The 27,238-nt window shown below is 37.7% G+C and overlaps 1 protein-coding gene and 1 long non-coding RNA gene across 3 annotated transcripts in view; one reads left to right on the forward strand and one right to left on the reverse strand.

Moving 5' to 3' along the window:
• The window catches only part of LOC309608543, a 130,707-nt gene extending 105,972 nt beyond the window's left edge, over positions 1-24,735 (forward strand). Inside the window, exon 2 of the long non-coding RNA XR_014232950.1 lies at positions 1,423-24,735. This is a non-coding gene — a long non-coding RNA (uncharacterized lncRNA). The remainder of the gene's footprint in view (positions 1-1,422) is intronic.
• RBMS3 (RNA binding motif single stranded interacting protein 3) overlaps positions 19,944-27,238 on the reverse strand; it is a gene marked incomplete at its 3' end in the record, with an annotated part of 720,886 nt that continues 713,591 nt past the window's right edge. For both annotated transcript variants that reach the window (XM_082348670.1, XM_082348666.1), the window contains one exon: positions 19,944-26,512. In XM_082348670.1, the coding sequence (XP_082204796.1) occupies positions 26,506-26,512 (7 nt within the window). The remainder of the gene's footprint in view (positions 26,513-27,238) is intronic.

Genomic DNA, 27,238 nt, shown 5'->3' on the forward strand with positions numbered 1-27,238 from the left:
TTTCCTTCTTTCTCCCTTTCTCCCTTTCTTTCTTTCTTTCTTTCTTTCTTGTCTTTCTCTCTTACTCTCTTTCTTTCTTTCTAACTTTTATTTTCAGGAGCAAAGACATGCTTTAGAAAAATAGAATACTCATTTATTCACCCCAAACCAGCCATTTTTCTTTACGGAATGACACCTCTGAAACACTGTTAAAGAAAACATACTCCATTATACTGCCTAGCTTAAGAGAAAATTGTCTACTTTCTAAAATCTTTCAATCTGATCAGAAAGGATTCAACAGAATATGACATCCTGAATGACCTCAGAAATGCAAATGTCTTTGAGAGTTTATGAGAATAAGGAAGTTTGACCAAACACACTTGGAAATATTTGAAGTCAATAATACAAAAAACGGTCACCTCCTAAAACAAAGGTGTTAATAAGAAAATGTTGAAAGAAAAATTCAGAATTGTCATAAGGGTCTGGACAAATAACTTGAGATTCAGAGAAGTAAAGATCTTGGGGAAGGTCTCTCTGCAGAGAGCCCACTGTGGGATACAGCACCCAGGGGTGATACTGATGTTTGAGTACTCCTCACTTTGCCAGTATTCCTCTCAATAAGACCCCAGGCTGAGCATATTTGAATAAGCAGGTGCATAAGCCTCTCTCTGCAAGGGTGAATATATATCTCGGCAGACATGCACTCCATCTCCATTGTTTATTTCCTGGTGTGTGTGCGTGAAAAGACAATCATACTTCTAACTAATATGAGTGTTTGAGATTGTATAACACAGTGCAGAGAAGGCTGAGGACACTGGCTTACTCACTCAACAAGCTATAGTTTTACCTTGCTTACAAGCCCACCTTGCCAGGCTGCCATCATGCCAACCACAGGTCACAGAAGGAGGTCTTATGCCACTAAACTTCCCAGTTTTACAACTGATTCCACGTTTACACATTCTGTTCTTACCCAAGAACACTTCAGTTATAACACCAGCCCCTATTTTCTCCAGAAACAAAATAGTCTGACAATATGGTCATGAAAATCCAGTCTCCATGATGGATGATCAGTGTCATTTCATTCAATAAATCAGCCCTCTGGTTTCATATCAATTTATTTATTCATTCTCACATTCAAAAATTATTTATTGGGAAACTTCCTGTTTCCTTTAGGATAATGCTGCCTGAATACAAATTGTTCTACTTTACCTCCAAAATCCATATAGATCATCTAGGAAGGAAAAAAGAAAAAGCAAAATTATAATGCATCCCTATAGTACCATATAACTTCAAAAGGAGATTAAAAGAAATTACAACTTTCAATTTACATATAAGTACTTCAGGAGCAGTTATTACAAAGAAAGTGTCAATGCAGTGGGAAAGCAATGGTTTTAGAACAAGGTAACATCCTCCTTTCCTTGTCTCTCTCTTTCTCTCTCTCAGATCACTCTGAGAAAGCCAGCTGCCATGCTGTGAGGATACTCAAGCAGCTCTGCAAAGAGGTGAGGGCTCCAGTCAATACCAGGAGAGGAACAGAAGCCTCCTGCCAATGGCCACAATAATGAGCTGCAATCAAGGCTTCAGGCCACTGCAGCCCTACCTGACACCACTGCCACCTTGTGAAAGGCCCTGCGCAAGAGTAACCCAAGTAAGCCACTCGAATCCCTGACGCACTGGAACAGTAATATAATACATGTTTGTTGTTTTAAGCCATTAAGTTTTGAGCAATTTGTTATATAGAAATAAGCAACAAATATATGGCAGATCAATTGGAAAGGATTTGAGAGTGCATGTAATCAAAAGTATCAGTCTTGAGAAGTACTGCTTCTGGAAGGCAGAGCTGTGACAGGGAAAGCTTGATGGTGAAGGGAAACAAGGAAACACGTTTATAAATTTTCTTACTGAAACAAAGGAGAAGTACAGAATCTACTCTTTGGTTTACAAAACTTAAATAATGTGCTTTGGCTCCCACATGTTACCCATTAGCAATCAAGACATTTATTCAAATTTTCCCTTCTTTCTTCTTTTAGTTTGTTTTTTCTATGTCATTGTGACAAATAACGTTTATGCACTATTCTTTCATCCTTGTCCCCAACCCTTTCTTTATTCTTTAGAAATATTTTTTTAAGAGGGAATGGGGGAGGGGCAAGATAGAGCTGGGGGATTAAGAGGTACAAACTACTATGTATAAAATAAATTAGCTACAAGGATATATTGTACAGCACAGAGAATATAGCCAATATTTTATAATAACTATAAACAGAGTATAATCTTTCCAGATTGTGAAACACTATGTTGTACATCTGAAACTTATATAATATCATAAATCAACCATATCTCAATAAAAATATTGTGATAAAATACAGATAAGATTTACCCTCTTAACTATTTTAAGAATATAGTTCAGTGTTATTAAATACATTCATAGCATTGTGCAGCCATCATAATTCTTTTCATCATATAAAGCTAACCCCCCACCCCAGCCTCTCCCAGCCCTGGAAACCACCATTCCACTTTCTGTCTCTATGATTTTGGCTACTCATATAAGTGCCTCATATAAGTCGAATCATACAGTATTTGTCTTTCTGTGTCTGGCTTATTTCACTCCACATGAGGTTCTTTTATGTTATAGCAGAATTTCCTAACTCTTTAAGACTAAAAAACATTCCGTTGTATTTTGGTTATCCATTTTTTTCATTCTGTGGGTTGCCTTTTTATTCTTTTGTTTCTAGTGTCTTTTGATGCACATATTTTTAAATATTTCATGAAATCCAATTTGTCTATTTTTGTTGTTGTTGCTTTCTGATGGCAAAAGAGAGTAACAAAATCATGATAAATCATTTTTTAAGCAAAAAATTATAGATGACCTAACCCATTACTTAAAAAAGGAAAACATGCTAAAGTCTATACATCAGTGCAAATAACAGGTTAAATGGAACATGCACCAACCAGAGAAATATGTGATTTGCTTTGAGAGGAGGGTGACGATGTGTGCTGCAAATAAGTTGAATAAGTTTAAATAGTTCATTAAAAAGGAATCTTGCTGCCGAATGTACCAGCTTCCTCTTGCATCCCTTCCATGCCCACTCTCAGCCTCTCTCTGATTCCAGTTGTGGCCTTTACCCCAGTTCCATATGAAATTCAACTAACCTTGGTTCTGCCGCTAGCTCAGCCCAAGTATGTAAACACATATTTCACTTTCTGCCCCAGGATTTCTCTGTTTGGCATGTCTGAAAGGAGGTAACATGCCCTAGGGCCAACTTCAACCGCTGGCATACAGGAGCTGAGAAATGCTTCTCCTTGGAGGTCATCTGGAGGGCATTTATGAAAGTTGTCTTAGGGGCTCCTCAGGATGTCTGGTTGGATGGAGTTGGCATGCTGGTTATCAACTCAACTGCACACTTTTTCTTTCCTTCCTTTTGTACTTTTCCCGGTTCATAGCTTCCTGGAATCAACTCCAAATAAACTACCTGCACAAAAGGCTTTTCTACAGATTCTGTTTCAGGGGTGGGGGGCAGGCAACCTAGATTAGAACAGTCATCTATCAGAAAGTCCCATCCCTCCTTTTCAATGGTGGAGAAGAGTTTCCTTTGCTTTGCTCTGGTGCTATCTCTGCTGAAAACCCCTAGGGTTTTTTTTTTTTTGCTTAATTCTTTTTTTTTTTTTAAAGATTATTATTAGTTTCTTTATTGAATAAGGTAAAAGCAATGGAAAATTCATTGTTTACTTAAAATTTTTATTTTATATTAGAGTATAGTTGATTAACAATGTTGTATTAGTTTCAGGTGTACAGTAGAGTGATTCAGTTATATATATACATGTATCTATTCTCTTTCAAATTCTTTTCCCATTTAGGATATTACAGAGTATTGAGGAGAGTTCCCTGTGCTATACAGTAGGTCCTTGTTGGTTATCTATTTTAAATATAGCAGTGTGTATAGTCTGTCCCTCCCCCAAATCTTCTCCCCTGGAAACCATTTTGTTCTCTAAGTCTGTGAGTCTATTTCTATTTTGTAATTAAGTTCATTTCTATCTTTTTTTTTTTTTTAAAGATTTTGCATGTAAGCGATATCATATGATATTGTCTTTCTCTGTCTGACTTACTTCACTTAGCATGATAATCTCCAGGTCCATCCATATTGCTGCAAATGGCATTATTTCATTCTATTTAATGACTGAATAATATTCCATTGTATAACATGTACCACATCTTTTTATCCATTCATCTGTCAATGGACATTTAGATTGCTTCCATATCTTGGCTATTGTAAACAGCATTGCAATGAATATTGGGGTGCATGTATCCTTTTGAACCATGATTTTCTCTGGATGCGCAGGAGTGGGATTGTTGGATCATATGGTAGCTCTATTTTTAGTTTCTTAAGGAACCTCCGTAGTGGCTGCACCAATTTACATTCCTACCAACAGTGTAGGAAGGTTCCCTTTTCTCCACACCCTCTCCAGCATTTATTATTTGTAATAAATCATCATCTTTTTGATGATGGCCATTCTGACTGGTGTGAGGTGATATCTCATTGTAGTTTTGATTTGCATTTCTCTAATGATTAGAGGTGTTGAGCATCTTTTCATGTGGTTTTTGGCCATCTGTATGTCTTTTTTGAAGAAATGTCTATTTAGTTCTTCTGCCCATTTTTTGATTGGGTTGTTGGTTTTTTGATATTGAGCCACATGAGCTCTTTGTAAATTTTGGAGATTAATCCCTTCTTGGTTGCATTGTTTGCAAATATTTTCTCCCATTCTGTGGGTTGTCTTTTCATTTAGATTATGGTTTCCTTTGCTGTGCAAAAGCTTTTGAGTTTAATGAGGCCCATTTGTTTATTTTTATTTTTATTGCCATTACTCTAGGAGACAAATTGAAAATGGTATTGCTGTGATTTATGTCAGAGAGTGTTCTGCCTATATTTTCCTCTAAGAGTTTTACAGTATATGGTCTTACATTTACGTCTTTAAGCCCTTTTTAGTTTATTTTTGTGTATGGTGTTAAAGAATGTTCAAATTCCTTTTTTTTTTTACATGTAGCTGTCCAGTTTTCCCACCATCAGTTATTTAAGAGACTGTCTTTTTTCCATTGTATACTCTTGCTTCTTTTGTTGTAGATTAATTGACCATAGATGTGTGGGTTTATTTCTGGGCTTTCTATCCTGTTCCATTGAGCTATATTTCTGTTTTGGGGCCAGTACCATACTGTTTTGATGACTGTAGCTTTATAGTATAGTCTGAAGTCAGGGAGCCTGATTCCTCCAGCTCCATTTTTCTTACTCAAGATTGGAAATATTGGATTTGGTTTGCTGGTATTTTGTTGAGGATTTTTGCGTCTGTATTCATCAGTGTGTATTGGCCTGTAATTTTCTTTTTTTGTGGTATCTTTGTCTGGTTTTGGTATCAGGGTGATGGGGGCCTCATAGAATGAGTTTGATAGTATTCCTTCTTCTGTGATTTTTTGGCATAGTTTCAGAAGGATGGGTGTTGACTCTTCTTAAATGTTTGATAGCATTAGCCTCTGAAGCCAGCTGGTCCTGGACTTGTGTTTGATGGAAGTTTTTAAATCACAGTTTCAATTTCAGTACTTGTGATTGGTCTGTTCATATTTTCTATTTCTTCCTGGTTCAGTCTTGGGAGATTGTACCTTTCTAAGAATTTGTCCATTTTTTTCTAGGTTGTCCATTTTATTAGCATATAGTTTGCTTGCTGTGCTCTCTTATGATCCTTTGTATTTCTGTGGTGTCTGTTGTAACTTCTCTTTTTTCATTTCTAATCTTATTGATTTGAGCCCTCTCCCTTTTTTTCTTGATGAGTTTGGCTAAAGGTTTATCAATTTTGTTTATCTTTTCAAAGAACCAGATTTTAGTTTCATTGATCTTTTCTAATGTTTTCTTTGTGTCTAATTCATTTATTTCTGCTCTGATCTTTATGATTTCTTTCCTTCTACTGACTGGGTTGTTTGTTCTTCTTTCTCTAGTTGTGTTAGGTTTAAGGTTAGATTGTTTATTTGAGATTTTTCTTGTTTCCTGAGGTAAGATTTATTGCTATAGACTTCCCTCTTAGAACTGCTTTTGCTACATCCCATAAGTCTTGGATTGTCGTGTTTTCATTGTCATTTTTAGGTATTTTAGGTATTTTTTGATTTCATCTTTGATTTTTTTAGTGATCCATTGGTTGTTTAGTAGCATATTGTTAAGTCTCCATGTATTTGTGTTTTTTTACACATTTTTCCTTGTAGTCAATTTCTAATCTCATAGCATAGTGGTCAGAAAAGATGCTTCACCTGAGTTCAATTTTCTTAAATTTACTGAGGCTCGCCTTGTGGCCCAGCATGTGATTGATCCTGGAGAATGTTCCATGTGCACTTCAGAAGAATGTGTATTCTGCTGCTTTTGGATGGAAAGCCCTATTAATATCAATTATGTCTGTCTGGTCTAATGTGTCATTTAAGGCTTGTGTTTCCTTATTGATTTTCTGTCTCAGTGATCTGTCCATTAGTGCAAGTGGGGTGTAGAAGTCCACCACTATTGCTGTGTTACTGTCAATTTCCCCTTTTATGGCTGTTAGTATTTGCCTTATATATTTAGGTGCTCCTGTGTTGGGTGCATATATATATACAATTGTTATATCTTCTTCTTGGATTGATCCCTTTATCATTATGTAGTGTCCTTCCTTGTCTCTTGTAACAGACTTTATTTTGAAGTCTATTTTGTCTGAGATGAGAATTGCTACTCCCACTTTTTTTGATTTCCATTTGCATGGAATACATTTTTCCATCCCCTCACTTTCAGTCTGTATGTGTCCCTAGGTCTGAAGTGGGTCTCTTGTAGACAGCATATATACCATTCTTCTTTTTGGTATCCATTTAGCCAGTCTATGTCTTTTAGTTGGAGCATTTAATCCATTTATGTTTAAGGTAATTATCTATATGTATTTTCTTACTGCCATTTTGTTTATTGTTTTGGATTTGTTTTTGTAGGTCTTTTTTCTTCCCTTCCTTTTTTTGTTCTCTTCTCTTGCAATTTGTTGATTAACTTAGTGTTGTGTTTGGATTCCTTTTTCTTTTTTGTGTGTGTATCTATTGTAGATTTTTGGTTTGCGCTTACCATGAGGTTTTGATATAGCAGTCTATACATAAACTAGATTGTTTTAAGTTGCTGGTCTCATAATTTCAAATGCATTTCCAATATCCTGCATTTATGCTCTCCTCTTCTCACAATTGCTGGTTTTGATATCATATTTGTGTGCAGATGATTTCCTACTTTTACTGTATGTTTGCCTTTCCTGGTGAGCCTTTCCATTTGTAATTTTCTTGCTTCTAGTTGTGGTCTTTTCTTTTCCACCTAGAGAAATTCCTTTAGCATTTGTTGCAAAGCTGGTCTGGTGGTGCTGAATTCTCTTAGCTTTTGCTTGTCTGTAAAGCTTTTGATTTCTCTGTCAAATCTGAATGAGAGCCTTGCTGGGTAAAATATCATTGGTTGTAGGTTCTTCCCTTTCATTACTTTAAATATATAGTGCTACTCCCTTCTGGCCTGCAGAGGTTCTGCTGAGAAATCAGCTGATAACTTTATGGGAGTTCCCTTGTACCTCATTTTTTGCTTTTCCCTTGTTGCTTTTAATAATTTTGTCTTTATCTTTAATATTTGTCAATTTGATTATTATGTGTTTTGGCGTACTCCACCTTGGGTTTATCCTGCTTGGGACTCTCTGTGCTTCCTGGACTTGGGTAACTGTTTCCTTTCCCATGTTAGGGAAATTTCAGCTATAATCTCTTCAAATATTTTCTCAGGTCCTTCCTCTTTCTCTTCTGCTTCTGCAGCCCTGCAATGCAAACATTGGTGCCAAGGTTGCCCCAGAGGTCTCTTAGAATGTCCTCATTTCTTTTCATTCTTTTTTCTTTATTCTGTTCCATGGCAGTGATTTCTGCCATTCTGTCTTACAGCTCACTTGTCCTTTCTTCTGCCTCACTTATTCTGCTATTGTTTCCTTCTAGTGTATTTTTCATTTCTGTTATTGTATTGTTCACTCTGTTTGTTTGTTCTTTAGATCTTCTAGGTCTTTGTTAAACATTTCTTGTATCTTCTTGACTTGTGTGTCCATTCTTTTTCCGAGATCATGGATCATTTTTACTATCATGACTCTGAATTATTTTTCAGGTAGATTGCCTATCTCCACTTCACTTAGTTGTTCTTCTGGGGTTTTATCTTGTTCCTTCATCTGGGACATATTCCTCTGCCATCTCATTTTGTCTACCTTTCTGTGATTGCAGTTTCCATTCTGCAGGCTACAGGGTTGTAGTTCTTCTTGTTTCTGCTGTCTGCCCCCTGGTCGATGAGACTGTCTAAGAGGCTTGTGCAGGCTTCCTGGTGGGAAGGACTGGTACCTGACCACTGCTGGGTGGAGCTGGATATTTCCATCTGGTGAGCAGGGCCGTGTCAAGGAGTGTATTTACAAGTGGCTGTGTGCTCAGGCAGACTTTAAGCAGCCTGTTTGCTGATGGGTGGGGCATCAGCAAATGAGAGAGCAAACAAACAACAGGTGTTTTCCCACCCTGTTGTTTGTTTGTCCTGAGGCATCCCAACACTGGAACCTACAGGCTGTTGGGTGGGGCCAGGTCTTGGTGAGAAAATGGCAGCCTCCAAGAGGGCTCATGCCAATGAGCACTCCCCAGAACTACCACCACCAGTGTCCTTGTCCCCACAGTGAGCCACAGCTGCCCCCCACCTCCACAGGAGACCCTCCAACACCAGCAGGTAAGTACGGCCCAATCTCTTACGAGGTCACCGCTTTTTTCTCTGAGTACTGGTATGCACGAGACCCTGTGTGTGCCCTCCAAGAGTGGAGTTTGTGTTTACCCCAGGCCTGTAGAATTCCTGCAATCAAACCCTGCTGACCTTCAAAGCCATACTCCCTGGGGGCTCCTCCTCAGGTTGCCAGACCCGCAGGCTCTGGATCTTGATGTAAGGCTCAGAACTCTCACTCCCGTGGGAGAACTTCTGTGGTACAATTGCTCTCCAGTTTGTAGCTTGCCCACCTGGCGGGTATGGGATTTGATTTTATTGCAGTTGCACCCCTTCTATCATCTCATTGTGGCTTCTTCTTTGTCTTTCTATGTAGGGTTTCATTTTTGATACATTCCTGCTTTTTTTTTTTTTTTTTTTTTTTTGCCAGTGGTTGTTCAGCAGTTAGTTGTGATTTTGGTGTTTCTGTAAGAAGGGATGAGCTCACATCCTTCTACTCCTCCATCTTGGCTTCTCCTTACTTATGTCTTAATTATTTGCTGATAACAAGCCATCTTGTGTTACTGGGCCTCAACACATACAATCCCCCCTTTCAAACATGGATAACAGAATTGTTTGTGAAGATTTATAAAAATGTATTGTCCCTTACCCCATCCCCAAAGTATGGTGTCAGAAACTCCTGTGGTCATTCTATTTTTTTTTTTTTTTTTGCCACACTGTGTGGCATGTGGGATCTGAGTTCCCAGACCAGGGATCAAACCCACACCTCCTGCATTGGAAGCATGGAGTCTTGACCACTGGACCACCAGGGAAGTCCCTCCTATGGTCATTCTAATGCTCAACCATGATTGAAAACATTGTTCTCAAGAGTTCAATTTCCTCTCCTGTCCTTGCCCTCCACCTTCATTTATCCATTTATTCTCAAATTTATTAACTATGAACTACATACCAGGCAATGTGCTAGATACTGGGGATGTGACAATGAACAGGATGAGGTCCATTTGTAGGTCCTAAACTTATCTTGAATGCCCCTGCCTCTAGAGAGCCCTTCTTGACTACTTCTATTGCCATTAGCTTTAACATTGCATTTTCTTGCCCAGAATTAAGAGTCACCATTGATTCTCCTCCAATAACTTGGACTTACCCTTGACACAGAACTTATCACATTGCACTGAAATGGTTTACAATTCTTTTTCTTCTTCTCCACTATGAGCTCTTCAAGCCCAGGAATTATGTTCATTATTGTGATTTGCTCAATAATGTTGCAAGCAAAGGGAAAGAGGGAGGGAGGGACCTAGCAAAGCAGATGGACCACCTTGAATGTCTCAGACATCATCCTTAACTGTGGCCTTCTGCAGCATGCTTATTTCAGGTAGAAAGAAAGAAAAACAAGTATTATATATTTATGAGGTGGGCATTCTCATATTTAATTCTCCCAACATCCTCCACTTATACATATTATCATTTCCATTTTAAAGGCCAATAACGAGTGGTTCAAAGAAGTGAAGTATCTGGCCAAAGGTCATGCTTTTTTCTCCTAAGTAGAGCATCTGGAGTCAAAACTCAGAGGTCTTGATGAGAAAAAGGCCCAGAGGTTTTCTGAACTTGTATACACAACTGCTGGAGTGTGTGCTCATGTGTGTGTAGACTTTCCATTCTATGGAAACTTCTCACAGGCAGAAATAATCTTTGTTTCATCATTTCTAGTGAAAGAGTCAGTGTTTAACAAAGTTACCATCAGGAGAGGAATATATTCTTCAAGGGACTCTTCATCTGTTCCTTTTGATTTTGGGCATTAAAGGTCTCTGTAGTGCTGCTAGAAATTTTCCATCAAGGTTATTCTACAAGTTCTTGTGGGTGACTTTGAAATTTAAATTTTTTCGTTACCTTTCAGAATGAAGGCTGAGGTTAAAAAGGCATATTTCACTTTTTTCTCCTTTTCCCCATGGCCTCCAGTGTCTCCTTTTTCTCACCATTGTCTTTTCCCTTGCCTGTGATATATCTGAAAAATGTTTTCCTTGTATCTTCAGCTGACTCTCTTCCTCTAATTTCTCAGTTCTTTTTGTTTCTAAAGCTGCATCTTCCCCGTGGAACTTATGCCAGATATAATTGCCCTGCACCATTTGGGAAAGGCTTAGATTTGTTTCATAGGTGGTTTCTTTAGCCTTAATAAGTACTGACACTTATTAGCGGTCCACAATTTTATTCTCTCCTTTGTGGGTTGCATTGCCTTGTTTGTTAATGTGTAAATCATAGATTTCTCTAATTACATACTGTTGCCTTTTCCTTTCCCCTAAGAGGTTGAAAATTAGCAAAGGGCTGGGACTCTGATAGAAATGTCTACAATGGTTTCTTCACACACGTTTGGGGATGCTGTTGGCTCAGAGTAAATTTACTTCTGTGTGTGTGTGTGTGTGTGTGTGTGTGTGTGTGTTTCTGTGTGGTTGGCTGCTCTGAATGTTCAGTTTGTCTCTGATTCTAAGGTTAAGAACATGCCGGCCAGTGTGTAAGGAGAAGACATAGATCAGGAAACTTAGACTTGCCAACTCGTAACTATGCATTCAAATGAAAGAATCAAATATTGGTAAACACTATACTCAGTTTGCCACTTCTCATTAATTTCACTTACCCCACATCTCCTTGTAATCTCTCTCAATATTGTCAATCTTTGTGTTTCTAGTAAAAGACTGGAAGGTTTTAACTTGATCATAAATTGACTTTATTTGAATTGACTGATAGTAGTTATCTGAACAAATTTGTGTGTGGAAAAACATTATGTAAAGCCAATTATAATTAGTAACTTTTTTAAAAAATTCTTCCTATGAATATATTGTGTCTTCCTGTCCTGGCACTGCAAAGTGTACTCCTGGGACCAGCAGTGTTGATGTCAGAGTCTCAGGCCACCCTCAACCCACACCCTAATCTGGACCCACTGAATAAAGTACAGATAGTACATTTTATCAAGAGCTCCTGGGGTGGTTCCTGGTCTTCAAATCCTCTTGGCCCAGGTGCTTGACATCTTTGAGTTCCCAGAAAATGAGAGAGCAAGACAAACCATTCCTGCTGGGCTTGCTGAATTCCCAACCCACGTGACTGTGACCATGAGCAAAATAAAGTGGTTGCTCTAGGCCACTAATTTTAAGGTGGTTTGTTTTACAACAATAGTAAACCAAGCCCTGTCTCTTTTGTGTTTCTACTCATTTTCCCATGGCCCAGCATTCTTCTATGATATATATTATGCTCCAAAACAATTGCTGAAAATATACAGAATTTTGACAGAGAATAAATTATATTGAAATTACATTAAATTATATTGAATCCAGAGTTCTCCCAGATTGAGTGGTGTCCCTAGAGCTATATTTGCAAAGCATCTATGCAGTTATTAATTATTTTCTTTCAACTCTATTTACTACATAGCCTTAAGTGATGCTAGTCATGATTTCAGAATTTTGATGCTTAGTTTGATTTTTCTAATATCATGAATATTCATACATATAAAAATAAAAACATACTTATCTAAGTATCACCAAATAACATGTTGCTTACTCTCAGTGTTACATGTATCCCAGTTTGGAAAACAATGATTGGGTGAAAACGTTTTATGAAATAGACAACTCTCTCTGGTCATAGACTGTGTTCTTGGCCCTTCTCATTTCTGAGTTTGAAGAATGGAAACCATTATACTCTTTTACCAGCTTCTCCTCCTTGTTTTGGCTGTCTCTCCAAAAGCACCCATTGATCTTGACACTTTGTCCAAATTTCTGTATTTTACTTATTTTATTTCTACTAACTAAATCTCATACCTTGCCCACCTCCAATGTAATAGAGTCCATCTCCAATGATAACTGCTCCCTTGACTCCGGTCTTTACAAAACTTGTCCCTGCCTAGAGCCAATAAGAAGGAAATAAGGCAAAAGTGACAAGTGAAACAAATTTTGATAACTATGAACAGTGGAATAAGGTATATAAAATGTCGTACATGATGTTGTAAAGTCAGGCTACTCAGAGTGTGGTCTAGGGATATGCACCAGCTGATGAACTGTTTATTACTGGCTTATCATAAGTACAAAATGTGAGAATCAGATTTTAAAACTTTTTTAGTAATTTGAGGGTAATTTAATATCAGTTGAATTAACAATTTAAAATTAGGATTGGCATTTTGTGTGTCCTTTTAATCTTATTTCTTCTTATAATAAGTCTTTCTTGTGTTTTTTAAAGTATTGATTTTCAGTAGACTAAAAATTTTTTAAAAACCAAAAATTTGGTTCTTTGCTGCAGATAATTTGAGAAGCACTTGTGTAAAAACACTAAATAGAGTAGAAAATGTTCTCTTAAATGTAACTCAGAAAATAAATTTTCTGTATTAAAATTTTTTATTATATATGAATATTCTAAAAAAAAAAAATGGAAAGGACATACACCAACATGTACCAATATTTTAGCATTAGTTGTCATAGAGTGGTGGGTCATGACCAGAAAATAATGTCATAACCAGAAAGTTATTAGAAAAAGAAGTGAAAATATTCCTTTTCCTACTCTGGACTTTCCTACTCTTTGCTCTCCAAACTCTCTGTCAGAATTTCGGCACTTTTAAATGCAAACACCATGGTCTCTCAACAACTTTTACAAATTGTTTTTGACTGGATTAATTTTATTAGAGAATTTTCAATTAGATCCAATGTTGCCAGAACATCACATTTTTCAACATTTAGGCAAAGCATAAGAAAGCTTCACACAGAGTTGGAAACACGTTTTGCCATGCGTCAATACTGAATTACCTAAACTTCAGCTTAACAGACGCCATAAAAGAGAGTTACTGCCAAGAGTCTCTTATTTTCCTTCAATAACATCTGAAGTGATTCTCATAGATCAAATGGGCTCATTTGATACTGAGGCATGGAAACACATTCACACATAATTGATATTCTGCTCTGTAGCTGTTACCAATATGATGTAACGTAGCTAAAGGAATGATAGGATTTGATGCCAAATTTGAAGTTGGAGCTTGAAGGCCAATTCATCTGCTTCTATGTTCATGACTGTTTTAAGAATGAGATATTAGGTATGTAAGGGGATCTGAAAACAGACTTTATTTCATATATAGGGTGTTAAAGTAATCTATAAGATTTTGTTTAAAGAAAATTATAAATGACTCTAATAGAGGAAACTAATCTCCATTATACATGCTACTCCATTAATTAGGAAACTAATCTTCATTAAGTATGCATTAAGGCCTGCATATTCCATTAAGGTCTGCTCGTGGTTGAGATACATGAATGTAATTATTAGCTTAAGGATAAATTTCTGACAAAAATAAGAGTTTCCTCTCAAATTCACCACTCAACTGGCTTGCAACCCAGCTTGGACACCACCCGCCCTCCCCCACTCCCCGCCACAGCAGTATTCACTAGCATCGTTCTGTCTCTTCTTGAAACTCATTTCTCTCTTATTGTCTCAATACATGTTTCTCCATCTAGCCACACGTAATTTCTTCTCTGCTTCCTTACTTGCTCCTTTCATTCTGTCTGGACTTTGTGTGAGTGACCACTGTTCTTTCTTTGCCCAGGTTTATGTTCATTACTCATCCTCTCCTGAGCCGTCTCATCCACTCCCATGCTCTTAGCTGCCAATTGCCACCTCATGAGTTACTCTGTTCTACCTTCAGCTTTGATATCTTCTCAAGCTTTGAGCTGTGTGCAAGTTGACCTTGTTTTTTTGTGCTTCACATTTATTGCATTTTTACAAACTGAAGCTTTGTGGCAACCTTGATTAGAGCAAGTCTATCAGCTCCACTTTTCCAGCAGTGTCTCTGTGTCACATTTTGGTAGTAATTTTTGCATTTCTATTTTTTTCATTATTATTATATTTATTATGGTGGTCTGTGATCCATGATCTTTGCAGTTCTATTGTAATTGTTTTGGGCATCACAAACCATGCCCATATAAGATGGCAAAATTTAAATGTTGTGTGTGCTCTGACTACTCCACCAGCCAGCTATTCCCCCATCTCTCAAACTCTCCTTGGGCCTCCCTATTCCCTGAGACACAACAATAAAAATATTAGGCTGATTAATAATCCCACAAGGCCTCTAAGTGTACAAGTGAAATGAAGAGTTGCATGCCTCTCATTTTAAATCAAAAGCTAGAAATGATTAAGCTTAGTGAGGAAGCTAGGTCAAAAGCCATAACAGGCTGAAAGCTAGCCCTCTTGGGCCAAACAGTTTGCCAAGTTGTAAATGCAAAGGAAAAGTACTTGAAGAAAATTAAAAGTGCTAAGCCAGTGAACACAAGAATGATAAGAAAGCCAAACAGCCTTATTGCTGATACGATATGGAGAAAGTTTTAATGGTTTGGATAGATAGAAGATCAAACCAGCCACAATAGTCCCTTAGCCAAAATGTAATCCAGAGCCAGTCCCTAACTCTCTTCAATTCTGTGAAGGCTGAGAGAGCTGAAGAAGATGTAGAAGAAAAGTTTGAAGCTAGCAAAGATTGGTTCATGAGATTTAAGGAAAGAAGCCATCTCCATAACATCAAAGTGCAAGGTGAAGCAGCAAGTGCTGATGTAGAAGCTGCAGCAAGTTCTCCAGAAGGTCTAGCTAAGATAATTCATGAAGATGTCTACACTAAACAACAGATTTTTCAGTGTAGACGAAACAGCCTTCTATTGGAAGAAGATGCCATCTGGGACTTTCATAGCTAGAGAGGAGAAGTCAATGCCTGGCTTCAAAGCTTCAAACGAAAGGCTCTCTTGTTAGGGACTAATGTAGCTGGTGACTTCAAGTTGAATCCAATGCTCATTTAACATCTGAAAATTCTAGGGCCCTTAAGAGCTATGCTAAATGTACCCTGCCTGTGCTCTATAAACGGAACAACAAAGTCTAAATGACAGCACATCTGTTGACAACATGATTTACTGAACATTTTAAGCCCACTGTTGAGACCTACTGCTCAGGAAAAAAAAAAAAAAAAGATTCCTTACAAAATACTACTGCTCATTGACAAGGCACCTCTTACCCAAGAGCTGTGGTAGAGATGTACAAAAAATGTGAATGATGTTTTCATGCCTGGTAATACAAAATCCATTCTGCAGCCCATGGATGGAGCCATTTTGACTTTCAAGTTTTATTATTTAAGAAATATATTTTTGTAAGGCTATAGCTGCCATAGATAGTGATTCCTCTGATGGATCCGGGCAAAGTCAATTGAAAACTTTTTGGAAAGGATTCATCATTCTAGATGTCATGAAGAATATTTGTGATTCATGGGAAGAGGTCAAAATATCATCATTAACAGGAATTGGGAAGAAACAGATTCCAACTCTCATGGATGACTTGGAGGGGTTCAATACTTCAGTGGAGGAAGTCACTGCAGATGTGGTGGAAATAGAACTAGAATTAGAAGTGGAGCCTGAAGATGGGAATGAATTGCTGCAATCTCATGATAAACTAACAGATAAGGAGTTGCTTCTTATGAGGTTTTAATATGGCAGTCAATATATAAAGATTTAAGTTGTTGATCTTTTATTTTCAAATGCATTTCCAATATCCTGTATTCGTACTATCTTCTCATGATTGCTGCTACCTTTACTGTATGTTTGCCTTTACTGGTGAGCTTTTCCATTCATAATTTTCTTGTTTCTAATTATGGCCTTTTCCTTTCCGCCTAGAGAAATTCCTTTAACATTTGTTGCAAAGCTGGTCTGGTGGTGCTGAATTCTCTTAGCTTTTGCTTGTATGTAAAGCTTTTGATTTCTCTGTTGAATCTGAATGAGAGCCTTGCTGGGTAGAAAGTTCTTGGTTGTAGGTTCTTCCCTTTCATCACTTTAAATATATTGTGGAACTCCCTTCTGGCCTGCAGAGTTTCTGCTGAGAAATCAGCTGATAACCTTATGGGAGTTCCCTTGTACCTCATTTGTTGCTTTTCCCTTGTTGTTTTTAATATTTTTTCTTTGTCTTTAATTTCTGTCAATTTAAGTACTGTGTGTCTCTGTGTGTTCCTCCTTGGGTTTATCCTGCCTGAGGCTCTTTGTGCTTCCTGGACTTGGGTGACAGTTTCCTTTCCCATGTTAAGGAAGTTTTCAGCTATTATCTCTTCAAATATTTTCTCAGGTCCTTTCTCTCTCTCTTCTCCTTCTGAGACCCCTGTAATGTGAACGTTGGTGCATTTAATGTTGCCCCAGAGGTCTCTGAGACTGTCCTCATTTCTTTTCATTCTTTTTTCTTTATTCTGTTCCACAGCAGTGATTTCCACCATTCTGTGTTCCAGCTCACTTATCTGTTCTTCTGCCTCACTTATTCTGCTATTGATTCCTTCTAACGTATTTTTCATTTCAGTTATTGTATTGTTCATCTCTGTTTGTTCCTTTTTTCTTCTAGGTCTTTGTTAAACATTTCTTCTGTCTTCTTGATCTGTGCCTCTATCCTTTTTCTAAGATCATGGATCATCTTTACTATCATTACTCTGAATTCTTTTTCAGGTGGATTGCCTATCTCCACTTCATTTAGTTGTTCTTCTAGGGTTTTATCTTGTTTCTTCATCAGGGACATATTCCTCTGCTGTCTCATTTTGTCTACCTTTCTGTGATTGTGGTTTCCGTTCTACAGGCTGCAGGGTTGTAGTTCTTCTTGCTTCTGCTGTCTTCCCCCTGGTCGATGAGACTGTCTAAGAGGCTTGTGCAGGCTTCCTGGTGGGAGGGACTGGTACCTGCCCACTGGTGGGTGGAGCTGGGTCTTGTCCCTCTGGTGGGCAGGGCCATGTCAAGGGGTGTGTTTAGTGGGGAGCCGTGTGCTCAGGAAGACTTTAAGCTGCCTGTTTGTTGATGGGTGGGGCTGTGTTCCCACCCTGTTGGTTGTTTGGCCTGAAGCGTCCCAGCACTGGAGCCTACAGGCTGTTGGGAGGGGCCAGGTCTTGGTGAGAAAATGGTGGCCTCCAAAAGGGCACATGCCCCTGAGTACTCCCCAGAACTACTCCTGCCAGTGTCTTTGGCTCAGCAGTGAGCCCCAGCCATCCCCCGCCTCCACAGGAGATGCTCCAATACCAGCAGGTAGGTCTGGCCCATGCTCTCATGAGGCCATTGCTTTTTTCCCCTGGGTCCTGGTACACACAGGTAGAGTGGAGTTACTGTTTCCCCCAGTCATATGGGGTTCCTGGGATCAAACCCCATGGGCCTTCAAAGCTAGATTCTCTGGGGGCTCCTCCTTTTGTTGCCAGGCCCCCAGGCTGGGGAGCCTGATGTGGGGCTCAGAACTGTCCCTCCTGTGGGAGAACCTCTGTGATATAATTATTTTCCAGTTTGTGGGTTGCCCACCTGGCAGGTATGGGATTTGATTTTATCATGATTACTCCCCTCCTACCATCTCATTGTGGCATCTTTGATTTTGGATGTGGGGTATCTTTTTTGGTAGGTTCCAGTGGTGTGATTTTTGTTTTTGTTTTGTCATTGTTTGTTCAGCAGTTAGTTGTGATTTTGGTGTTTTTGTAAGAAGAGGTGAGGTCACGTCCTTCTACTCTGCCATCTCAAGAGTTGCTTCTTATGATGCGTGAAGAAAGTGGTTTCTTGAGATGGAATCTATTCCTTGTGAAGATGCTGTGAAGATTGCTGAAATGGCAACACAGGATTTAGACTACTAACAGCTGCTGCTAGAATTAGAACAATTTCAGAATGGCCAATCCCACCCTCCTTGCTGTCAATAGAGTTAAATGTCCCAGATTATTTGGGGAAAGGGTGACAGTGAAATATCCGGCTGCTCTGCTAAGGTTCTGAATTAGGAAAAGGCAGCATTGAAGGGTCTGAAGGTCCTCCCTGTGTGTGGATGAGAGAAGACATGATTGCATTCAGACCAGGTAGTCTCTCCATCCACTTTGCATCAAGCCATGGAAGGGTTAAGTGTATTGCTCACAAAATCTCCTGATCTTATTTCATGCTAAAATGTTATAAACCAGTGCTGACTAGAATATGACATCCTTGTAAATGAGAAGCGTCTATCTTTCTATCATTAGAATGTTTACAGAGTGTCCATGTGCTGGGCACTGTTAAATGAAATAGTCAATGAAAAGTCATGCTTATTTGGTAAATAGGTCCTTTCCTTCCAGAACAAATCACAGAGGTGATGGAAACAGCAAGTTATTTCTGGGATGGAAAATGTGAATTGTGACCAAGTGATCAGAATGACTGTCCAGTGCCCTCTTCTACAGAAACCACAAAATCTCAGGCCAAATGAACTTTTGGAAAAAAAAATATTGAAAAAAAAAAAAGGTGCCTTCCACATTGGCATTTCTCAAAGCCCTGGCAGAAGAAAAAACCTTAGAATCTAGGGGTTGAGATTTTGAATCTGTTTTGAGAAGCATACTCTAGCCCTTCTAAGATGTAGGTCCATGGGTGGGTAGCCGTACTTTCCAAGCCTCATCTGGAAAATGTGGGCAACGGCAGGACCCACCTGAGTGCATGTGTGTGGGGGTTGTGTGAACTCAAGTGTGGGGGCACCTGACACACTTTCTGGCAAAGGCTCAGCTCCGTTAGTTGTGACTCTTGCTATTACAGCCATCCCTCACACTACTGCTTCTGTTTAAGACCTGGGATTTGGGTTTGGAATCATCTGGAGACTAATACAGCAGTGCCACCTGGTGACCACTTTGTAACAGAAGTAACCTGCAACTTCCTAAGGGCAGGAGAAAGAACCTGGGAGAGAAGACTGCTCCGTTTCTAAGGATTTAAACGAAAAGACAGCCTTTTTGATAGCTGAGAGACTTTTTCATCTTTATTGTAAATGACGCTCCTTTATAAAAAATCCAGAATAAAAACCCTCTGAGATTAAGTTTGAGCTATATTACTTTTCACTTTACTAATGTTGGACTGCAGCTAAAAGAGTTATCTTTGTCAGCACCCCTTTAAATACAGCATTATTGGTAGATGTTGGGCGTGTTTGTTAGACAGGAGGTGGATGATCTCTGAATCCTTAAGCATAAAAATTGGGAAGAGTATGTGAGGTCGTAGGGACACCTAAGTGGTCCATACCCCCAAAGCTCCTAAACAATGGCTTTTCCAGGCCCCCTTGCATGAATACAGTGGTCCCTCCTCTCTCACGTTTTGTTATCAGGGATGGTTCTTTTTTTGAGAAATTTTGTAGGAAGTCAATTAAATACAGACACTGTTCCTTCCACTATGCCCTCCCTCAATCCATCTCTGGTACAGTGAAGAAAAACACAACGGCCCTACTTGGTTGATTTTATTTTCATTTTTTATTGAAAGCTTCATCAAAGAAAACAGAAGTTTAAACCTAACATCCACTGATCTACAGAAAGCCCAAGGAATGGGGAAAATGGTAGCTAATTTGACTGTGGTACAGATGAAAAAATTAAAAATAAAGCCAGAAACACTGTAGAATTACAGAATTTTCCATGACAGAGACAGCAGTACAAAATGCTCTTAAATAAAATTCAAAATTGAATGATGTTTTGGAAATTGTATGAAGTCATATATGACCTGAAACAAGGGTTTTAAAAGAAGCTGTGTCCCTTTTTCTTTTTTAGAAACTATTTCATAGCAAGTACACTTTTACATATATATTTTTAAAATTAAGATTCCAATTACATTCTTCTTTTTAAATAAATGGAAGCAATAATTCCCAGAATGGTGAAAACTTTTTCAAGTGTCTCTTTTGAAATAGTTTTTATAGTTCTTGAAAACTATGGAATAACTCCTTTTTTATATATGAGGAAATAACATATTTTGGGGAGGAGGACAGAGCATCTTTCTTAATAATGTAAGACCAGAGAGTTTAAAATATACGGTATAATCCTAAAATTACACTTTGGATACTATTTAAACTTGAAATAATTATTTAAAAAAAAAAATCCACCGGAGTGTCAAGGTCATTAAAGCCTTAGTACAGTAATGCAAAGTCAAAAAGTAAACAATGCAATTTTTTGGTCCAAGATTTAAGATAGGGATAAGAGTGCATATTTAGCCAAGGGCTGTTACTATATTCCCATAACTCAATTTTGAGTTGACCTGTTCTACTGGTTCAAATTTCAATAGTGAACAAATCCAAAATACCTTTCTTTTGAGGGAAGCCAAATTCTTTGCTACAGTTTTTTCCTTTATATTCTGCAAGAATACAGCCAACTCTCAACTGTTTGTGGTGGATGGGAAAGGGACATTATGGATATTAAAATCCCACAGAATATAATGCACTGACATTAATTTTACCCATGATTTCAAACTGCTTCAATAAATGAATACCTAAGGAACAAAATAGACAGATTTGAATATTATTTCCAAATGTTTCTTTTTCCGTCCTCAGGGTGAAATGCTAATAGGAGGAAATAGAGCCCAAGTCCTAATAGTGGAAAGGAGAAGACAAAACAGGTGCACAAAGTAGATGATTAGCCCTTCAAAATTTGGGAGTATTGTATTTCTGCAGGACTGGGGCTACAGGGCAGTCATTAACTGGAGGGAATACAGTGGAAGAAAAGCATGACCCAGTGGCCTAGTGGTTCTTCCTGCAGACTCCAAGATCGATCTCACCCCTGCTTCAACTTTAGAGCTTCTGTGTAGAAGATGCTTTTCTGAAAAGTTTATTTTCCCTCCCAGAAATATAAAGGAATAAATATGGAGAAGCCACCCATCCTTTTTTATGTGACAGCATAGGTAATGAGGTATAAAACCAGAGATAAAAGAAATCACCAATCTGGGCTGAGCTACCCTGCCTTATATCAACATAGATCATTTGGGGCACTCACGGATTTTGTTCTTAGCTTTTGTACTTTCCTGAACTCTATGTTCTCCACAGAGGAGAGCATGAACAAGAGCACTTGGATTAAGGGACCAATTTCACATTTCAGAATATTTTGTAAGAAATGTTCAACGTGAGTCAGACTCAGCTGTCTTCCAATGCCACAGTAGGTGCCATTTGCAAAACAAATTGATTCACTAATGAAATCCCATTATTACTCTGTCACAGAAGGGGTATCATACACAGAATCAACGAGCCTGTTTCAAGCCCGTCAGTCCCTCAAATTGGAATGAGGGGAGGTCAGTCCCAGCAAGCTCAGAAGTTTGAAGCATGCCAGTCACAATAACATGAAAAACAAAATCTCATCCTTACTCCCTAGTGTGGACAAGAGAATATAGATCAAGGCTCTATGACATGTTTAAACTTGATTATGAAGTGTGATTCTTCCAATGTGCTGAATGTTGTTATATACCTATGTAAATATTATACTTTCATTTGGTTTTATATCATATAAAAACATTTATCACTGAAACCCACTTAAAAATTTCTCTCGGCTGATCAGCTCATCTTGCAGTGGTTCCTGCACTCAGATTAAGTATGAGACTGAATTGTCAAATGTATTTTCAGTCTCCTACTAAGATTATCATCTGTCTAGACAGTCCATTGAAACGTTTCCTCAAGCTTAAAGAAGACTGCAAAGGTCGTAATCACATCTCAACTTTCATTAATTGGAATTTTAGGCCACTGTGAAAGACTCATAGGTGGGCGTGGGTATGTGTGTATGTGTGTGTGTGTGTGTGTGTGTGTGTGTATAGCTATAATAGACACCCCAATTATTCAAAGTTTAAAAAACTAAGTACTTTTAGTACTTTTATTTTCTCATACATGGATTGAAAATGATTATAAAACAGTTTTGCAAGGGGTTGATGGACTCTGTAGGTACAGCAAACCTCCTGCTCCACCTAGCCTTCTCCTGCCCTGGGCTTTCCATCTCTGATACAGACGCTTTTAACACCATGTAGTTTTTCATTAGTAGGGATGGAAGTGAGTCTCATATGCTGTCAAATGTGGCAGATGTTAAGGTCACAGGAGAATTGATTCAAGTGAAGCATGGCAACAACATCTGAATGATTGAAATCTACCAAGGAAACAAACTAACCCGGACCAAACTGCAGTCAGGTAGATTATTTTTAGAATAGCATGTGACTTGCAATATTCAAGACATGCCCGTGTTGAAGGACAAACAGGCGCCCACCCTGCAAGTATTACCTTTAGTTCACCTAGGTTCCGTGATGTCTTCAGAAGACATGGCCATGCTCTGAGGAGCTCCCGGTCACTATACAGACTTCCTTCCTGACAATACCTCCTCGTTACTAAGAATACCTACTCCTCCACTGACCATGGAACTAGAGTTTGGAGGAGATGATTTTTATCCCATTTGGATTGTGGTTTTAGTTTGTTTCCTGACATTTAGGCTAAGTCTTGGCAATTACAATTGAAAGGAAAAATGGAAACATCTGAATAAATGCTTGAAGTATTGTGAAACGAAAAATGATTGTAGTCCTAAATTGGGTTAAAGTCACCATAATCTATATTGCTGATTAAATTAGGACTCTGATGTCTGTATGTACTGAACACACGTTTTGGTTTGTTTTACTTTTCATACAATGTAAAATATGAAAAGTAAAGTTTGTTTTACTTTTCATACAATGCTTACCTGTTGATGCTTTTATTTTTTCCCCAGACTTGATTCTTAAAAACAATTTTTAGGTGAGATGATGTGTAAATTTGAACATGTGCCACTTTGCCACTTTTTCCTTCTTTTTTTTTCCTTTTAGATTTAAAATATTTTATAGAATGGCCTAATATAAAAAAATCCAAACACAAAGCACACATGGACACATAAAATGACACAGGCAAAATGATAAAATTTGCCTGAAGTGGTTTAAAAAAATTGAGATTATTGAAATTTTATAGTTGAAAAAAATGTTGCTGAACGTATAAATAAAGCAGTAGTTTTGAATAGAAACAGGAAGTTACCTAGGCACATTCATCAGCCACATGGTAGCTACCTCTTAGTCTCATTGTTGATTGTGTAAATGAGACTTTCTTTGTATCACATTGTTTTGTTTTGTTTTCTTTTTTTACAGAAGAAAAAGAAAGCATGTTGATTTCATATTCAAATGAATTATGCCCAGGATAATCCTTATTTATACAAAGAGTTCAGAGACTGAAAAAGAGAAACAAAAAGCACAGTTCCTATACAGGTTTGTTCATCCCCCAGTAACTTGGGGGCCCATTTCTCAAAGAGAAAACTTAAGTGCCACCCTTAAAATACATGAGAAGCTGAAAAATGGAACAGAAGAAAGCTGAAAAATGGAATAGAAGAAAGTATAAATTTAGGATTCTCTCTAAAGTATGGAAAACCATAAGGATGGCTGTGACCAGTTGAAACTTTTTTGTAGCACATGCTACATTGCCTTAGCTATATTTTTGCCTCGAATTGGACCACAAAGATATGGAATCACTCTCTAGATAATGAGCTTTCAATTCATGGGGTTTTTCAAATAAGAGAATTGGATTTATTTCAACACTAGGCCTTTGTTTACAGGTCATAAATAGTAGAATATTGATTATTTTTTTATGAGTCAAACTCATTACTCATGTTGACCTAATGGGAATATGCTTTACTTTTTAATATTTCAGTTTTTAAACACCTACCCTGTTTTCTTTTACAGTGCACTGTATGCATTACCCTCTTCCTTCTGGACTAAGGCAGGTTCCTGTGACTTTGTGAGAAGAATTTCACCTATTGATTCTAATGATACATTAGAAAGCCATTCCAGCACATGGTTCAATTGACAAAGTTCCACTGTCCTTCATTTCAGGTAAAACTGTATAGGCTGAACATGGATTTCATGACTCAAATATGCAGAGATGTTTGGTTAAGTCAATTTAATTCATTTTAGACAATGTTTTGCATCATTCTCAATGCAAATATATCACCTTTGGCTTTAATAATTGATCAAATCTAATTATTTGGGTTCTTATTCATATAAATCATACAATTTCTTGATTGTCAACTAGCATTAAAAGCTTACCTAAATTCCACTAATAGAATCCTCAATCTTATTGGTCCTATTTGCCTCAGGGAGCTACACTGAAATTAAAAAGTCTGTTTTCTCTTTCTTCTGACACCACCAGGATATGAAAATACAATGAAAAGAGGCAAAAAAGATTAAAAAAAAAAAAAGATATCCCCTCCCCAATTGCGGAGTCAAGGTGGCTATTCACGGTAGATGATGACAAAGACTGAGGCGAGAAGACAAAATCTAGAAGTGCGGGTATTTAGAAGGAAGACTATTGTTACAAGTACAGTGAGACCTTTTCAGGAGACCACTCACCACTCAACAGAGCATCACTGAGCTTTTTTGACAAGTGATCTTTCAGACCAGTTCAGGGAGTATCTTGAGTTCAAAATTCATATAAAGAAGTTTCAACCTGTTAAACAAGTGTTTTAGCTCATTGGTGGCCATCAATACAGGCTTCACAATTCAAGAGAGCTAGGAAGGAACCAGAAAAGCACATGGAATTTAAAGCCATTTGGCTGTATTGGTTGGAATCCAGAACTCTTGGTGCTGAAATTGCTGACCACACAGGAACAAGCTTCTACTATCAACAAAAATACATTTAAAATAAAAACAACTTTTTTTTTTTTTTTTTGCAGTATGTAAAACACCAGTGGAAGGTAGTTTAAACAAACAACAAAGTAAGAACTGGTCCGGCCATGTAGGTCAAATAAAATTTTAAAAAAGAAAAGAGAAGAAAAGAAAAACAACCTCTATCTTCTGGACTGCAATAGGGTGCCACTTCATCTTTGGTATAAAATAGGCCATCCATAGGCTGAATTTGATCACAACTAGGAAAGACTACAGAAATTGTCAACAATTTCTCTATCTATTGCTTTTTTTGTTTTTTTGCGCTTTTTTTTTTTTCACTTTTTGACCATAAGCTCCTATCTACTTTTTTTTTTTTAAATGCTCTTAAGCTAGGTTTTGCAATGTGACAAGCAAAGCTGACTAAAAAGTTTGTAAAGCTCATAAAAAAGACTGCAGATAAAAAGCACTAAAGCTTTTGCTAGCCATCACGCTTCAGAAATAAAAAAAATCTGCATTCTGCCCCCCAAACACGCATTATTTCTAATGCAGTTGTTTTGAAACCAACGTTAATAACTTTACTGTAAAATGTTTTAGCCTTCTTGAATGATTCAACACTTAAGACAAAGTTCATGAGAAGTCCCAGCATTTTCCCAATTCTTGCAGTTGCCATGGTTTCTTTTATCAACAAATTTTCTTCAAATGAAGAAAAACATTTTCTTTTAAACTGTACAGTTTTTTTTCACCCTAAAAACTCATAGTCTTAAACTTCTGTACCAGTGAGAGCTGGCACAATATTTCAATTCTTTCTTTTTTTAAACAAGACGTTGAGAGCTTGCCTCGAGAGCCTTTGACGTCCTTAAAATTAAGGCAATTAAGATTCAAGATAAACCTTACCTAAATATTTCTAAGAAAAAATAAAAAATAAAAAAACCAACCCACTAGATTTAAACAAGAAGGGAAAAAGAAAGAGTAGCTTAATGACTGAGGAAGACAATTTGTTTCCATTTCTGCTTGCCCACCTCTTGACATCAGATTTTCCGTTTAAAAAAAAAAAATCTATCTACACCTTCAGATAAATTCTGAATTCAAATGTTCTTCCAGATAAATGTCAACCTTCCATGTTTTGCTTTGTTTGCTTCTTGTTGTCCTCTTCTGGGATATTTTTTTTCTTTAAAAAGAATGATGGCAAAAATTAACTGTCAGACCACATGAAGGAACCACTTGCACAGCACATAAAAACATGTTGTTTTCATTGGGTAAAGTAGAAAATTAAAAAAAAAAAAAGCATTCCATTGACGCCTGTGCAAAACTGGAAGCCAACTTCTTGTTCAATGAAGTTTCTTCATTCAAGGCAGAGTTTCAGACGGACATTCTTCGTTCGGTCTTGTTTATGGTCTGTGAAAACAATGGAATAAGAGGGGTCATTACACCAGAACAACTTTGAAATCACCTTCTGTGCTCTTTTCCAGTGAGCGCTCTTTAAAAGCTACCAAGCTCTTTCAGTATAACAGTTGTAAAAGCACATTGGGCTTAGGAGAGTGTCAAATTCTGCCACTTTCACACAAATATATATTTGAGCTGGAGTTTGTTTATATTAAATAGCATGGCTAATGGATCAAGAATATCTTTCAATCATAAAGTTGTAAATATACAAATATATCTAGACAAGCAATATTTCCTATGTTCATGGAATATATTCTTCAATGCTTGGCTTATGTTTTAGCTCCCCCAGAAATTCCTTGAGTAATTCTGTCCTTTCAGAACTCCCATGAGATTCATCACAAACTCAGTCAAACATTCTGTGATTCCCTACTATGTACCCAGGATATAGCAATGGGTTGTATGATTTTTTTTTTAATTGAAGTATAGTTGATTTAGAATGTTGTGTTGATTTCTGCACAGCAGAAATCAAAGTGATTCAGTTATACATATACACATACTTCTTTTTAATATTCTTTTCCATTGTGCTTTATCACAGGATATTGAATATACTTCCCTGTGCTATACAGTAGGACCCTGTTGTTTATCCATCCTATATATAAGAGCTTACATCTGCAGCAATTGATTCTTTGTTACCTCACGGAGCTCACCAAGTGTACCCACATAGGCAGAAGGCTTATG

This window comes from Balaenoptera borealis (genome assembly GCF_965194805.1).
Source record: "Balaenoptera borealis genome assembly, chromosome: 12".
Taxonomy (NCBI): Eukaryota; Metazoa; Chordata; class Mammalia; order Artiodactyla; family Balaenopteridae; genus Balaenoptera; species Balaenoptera borealis.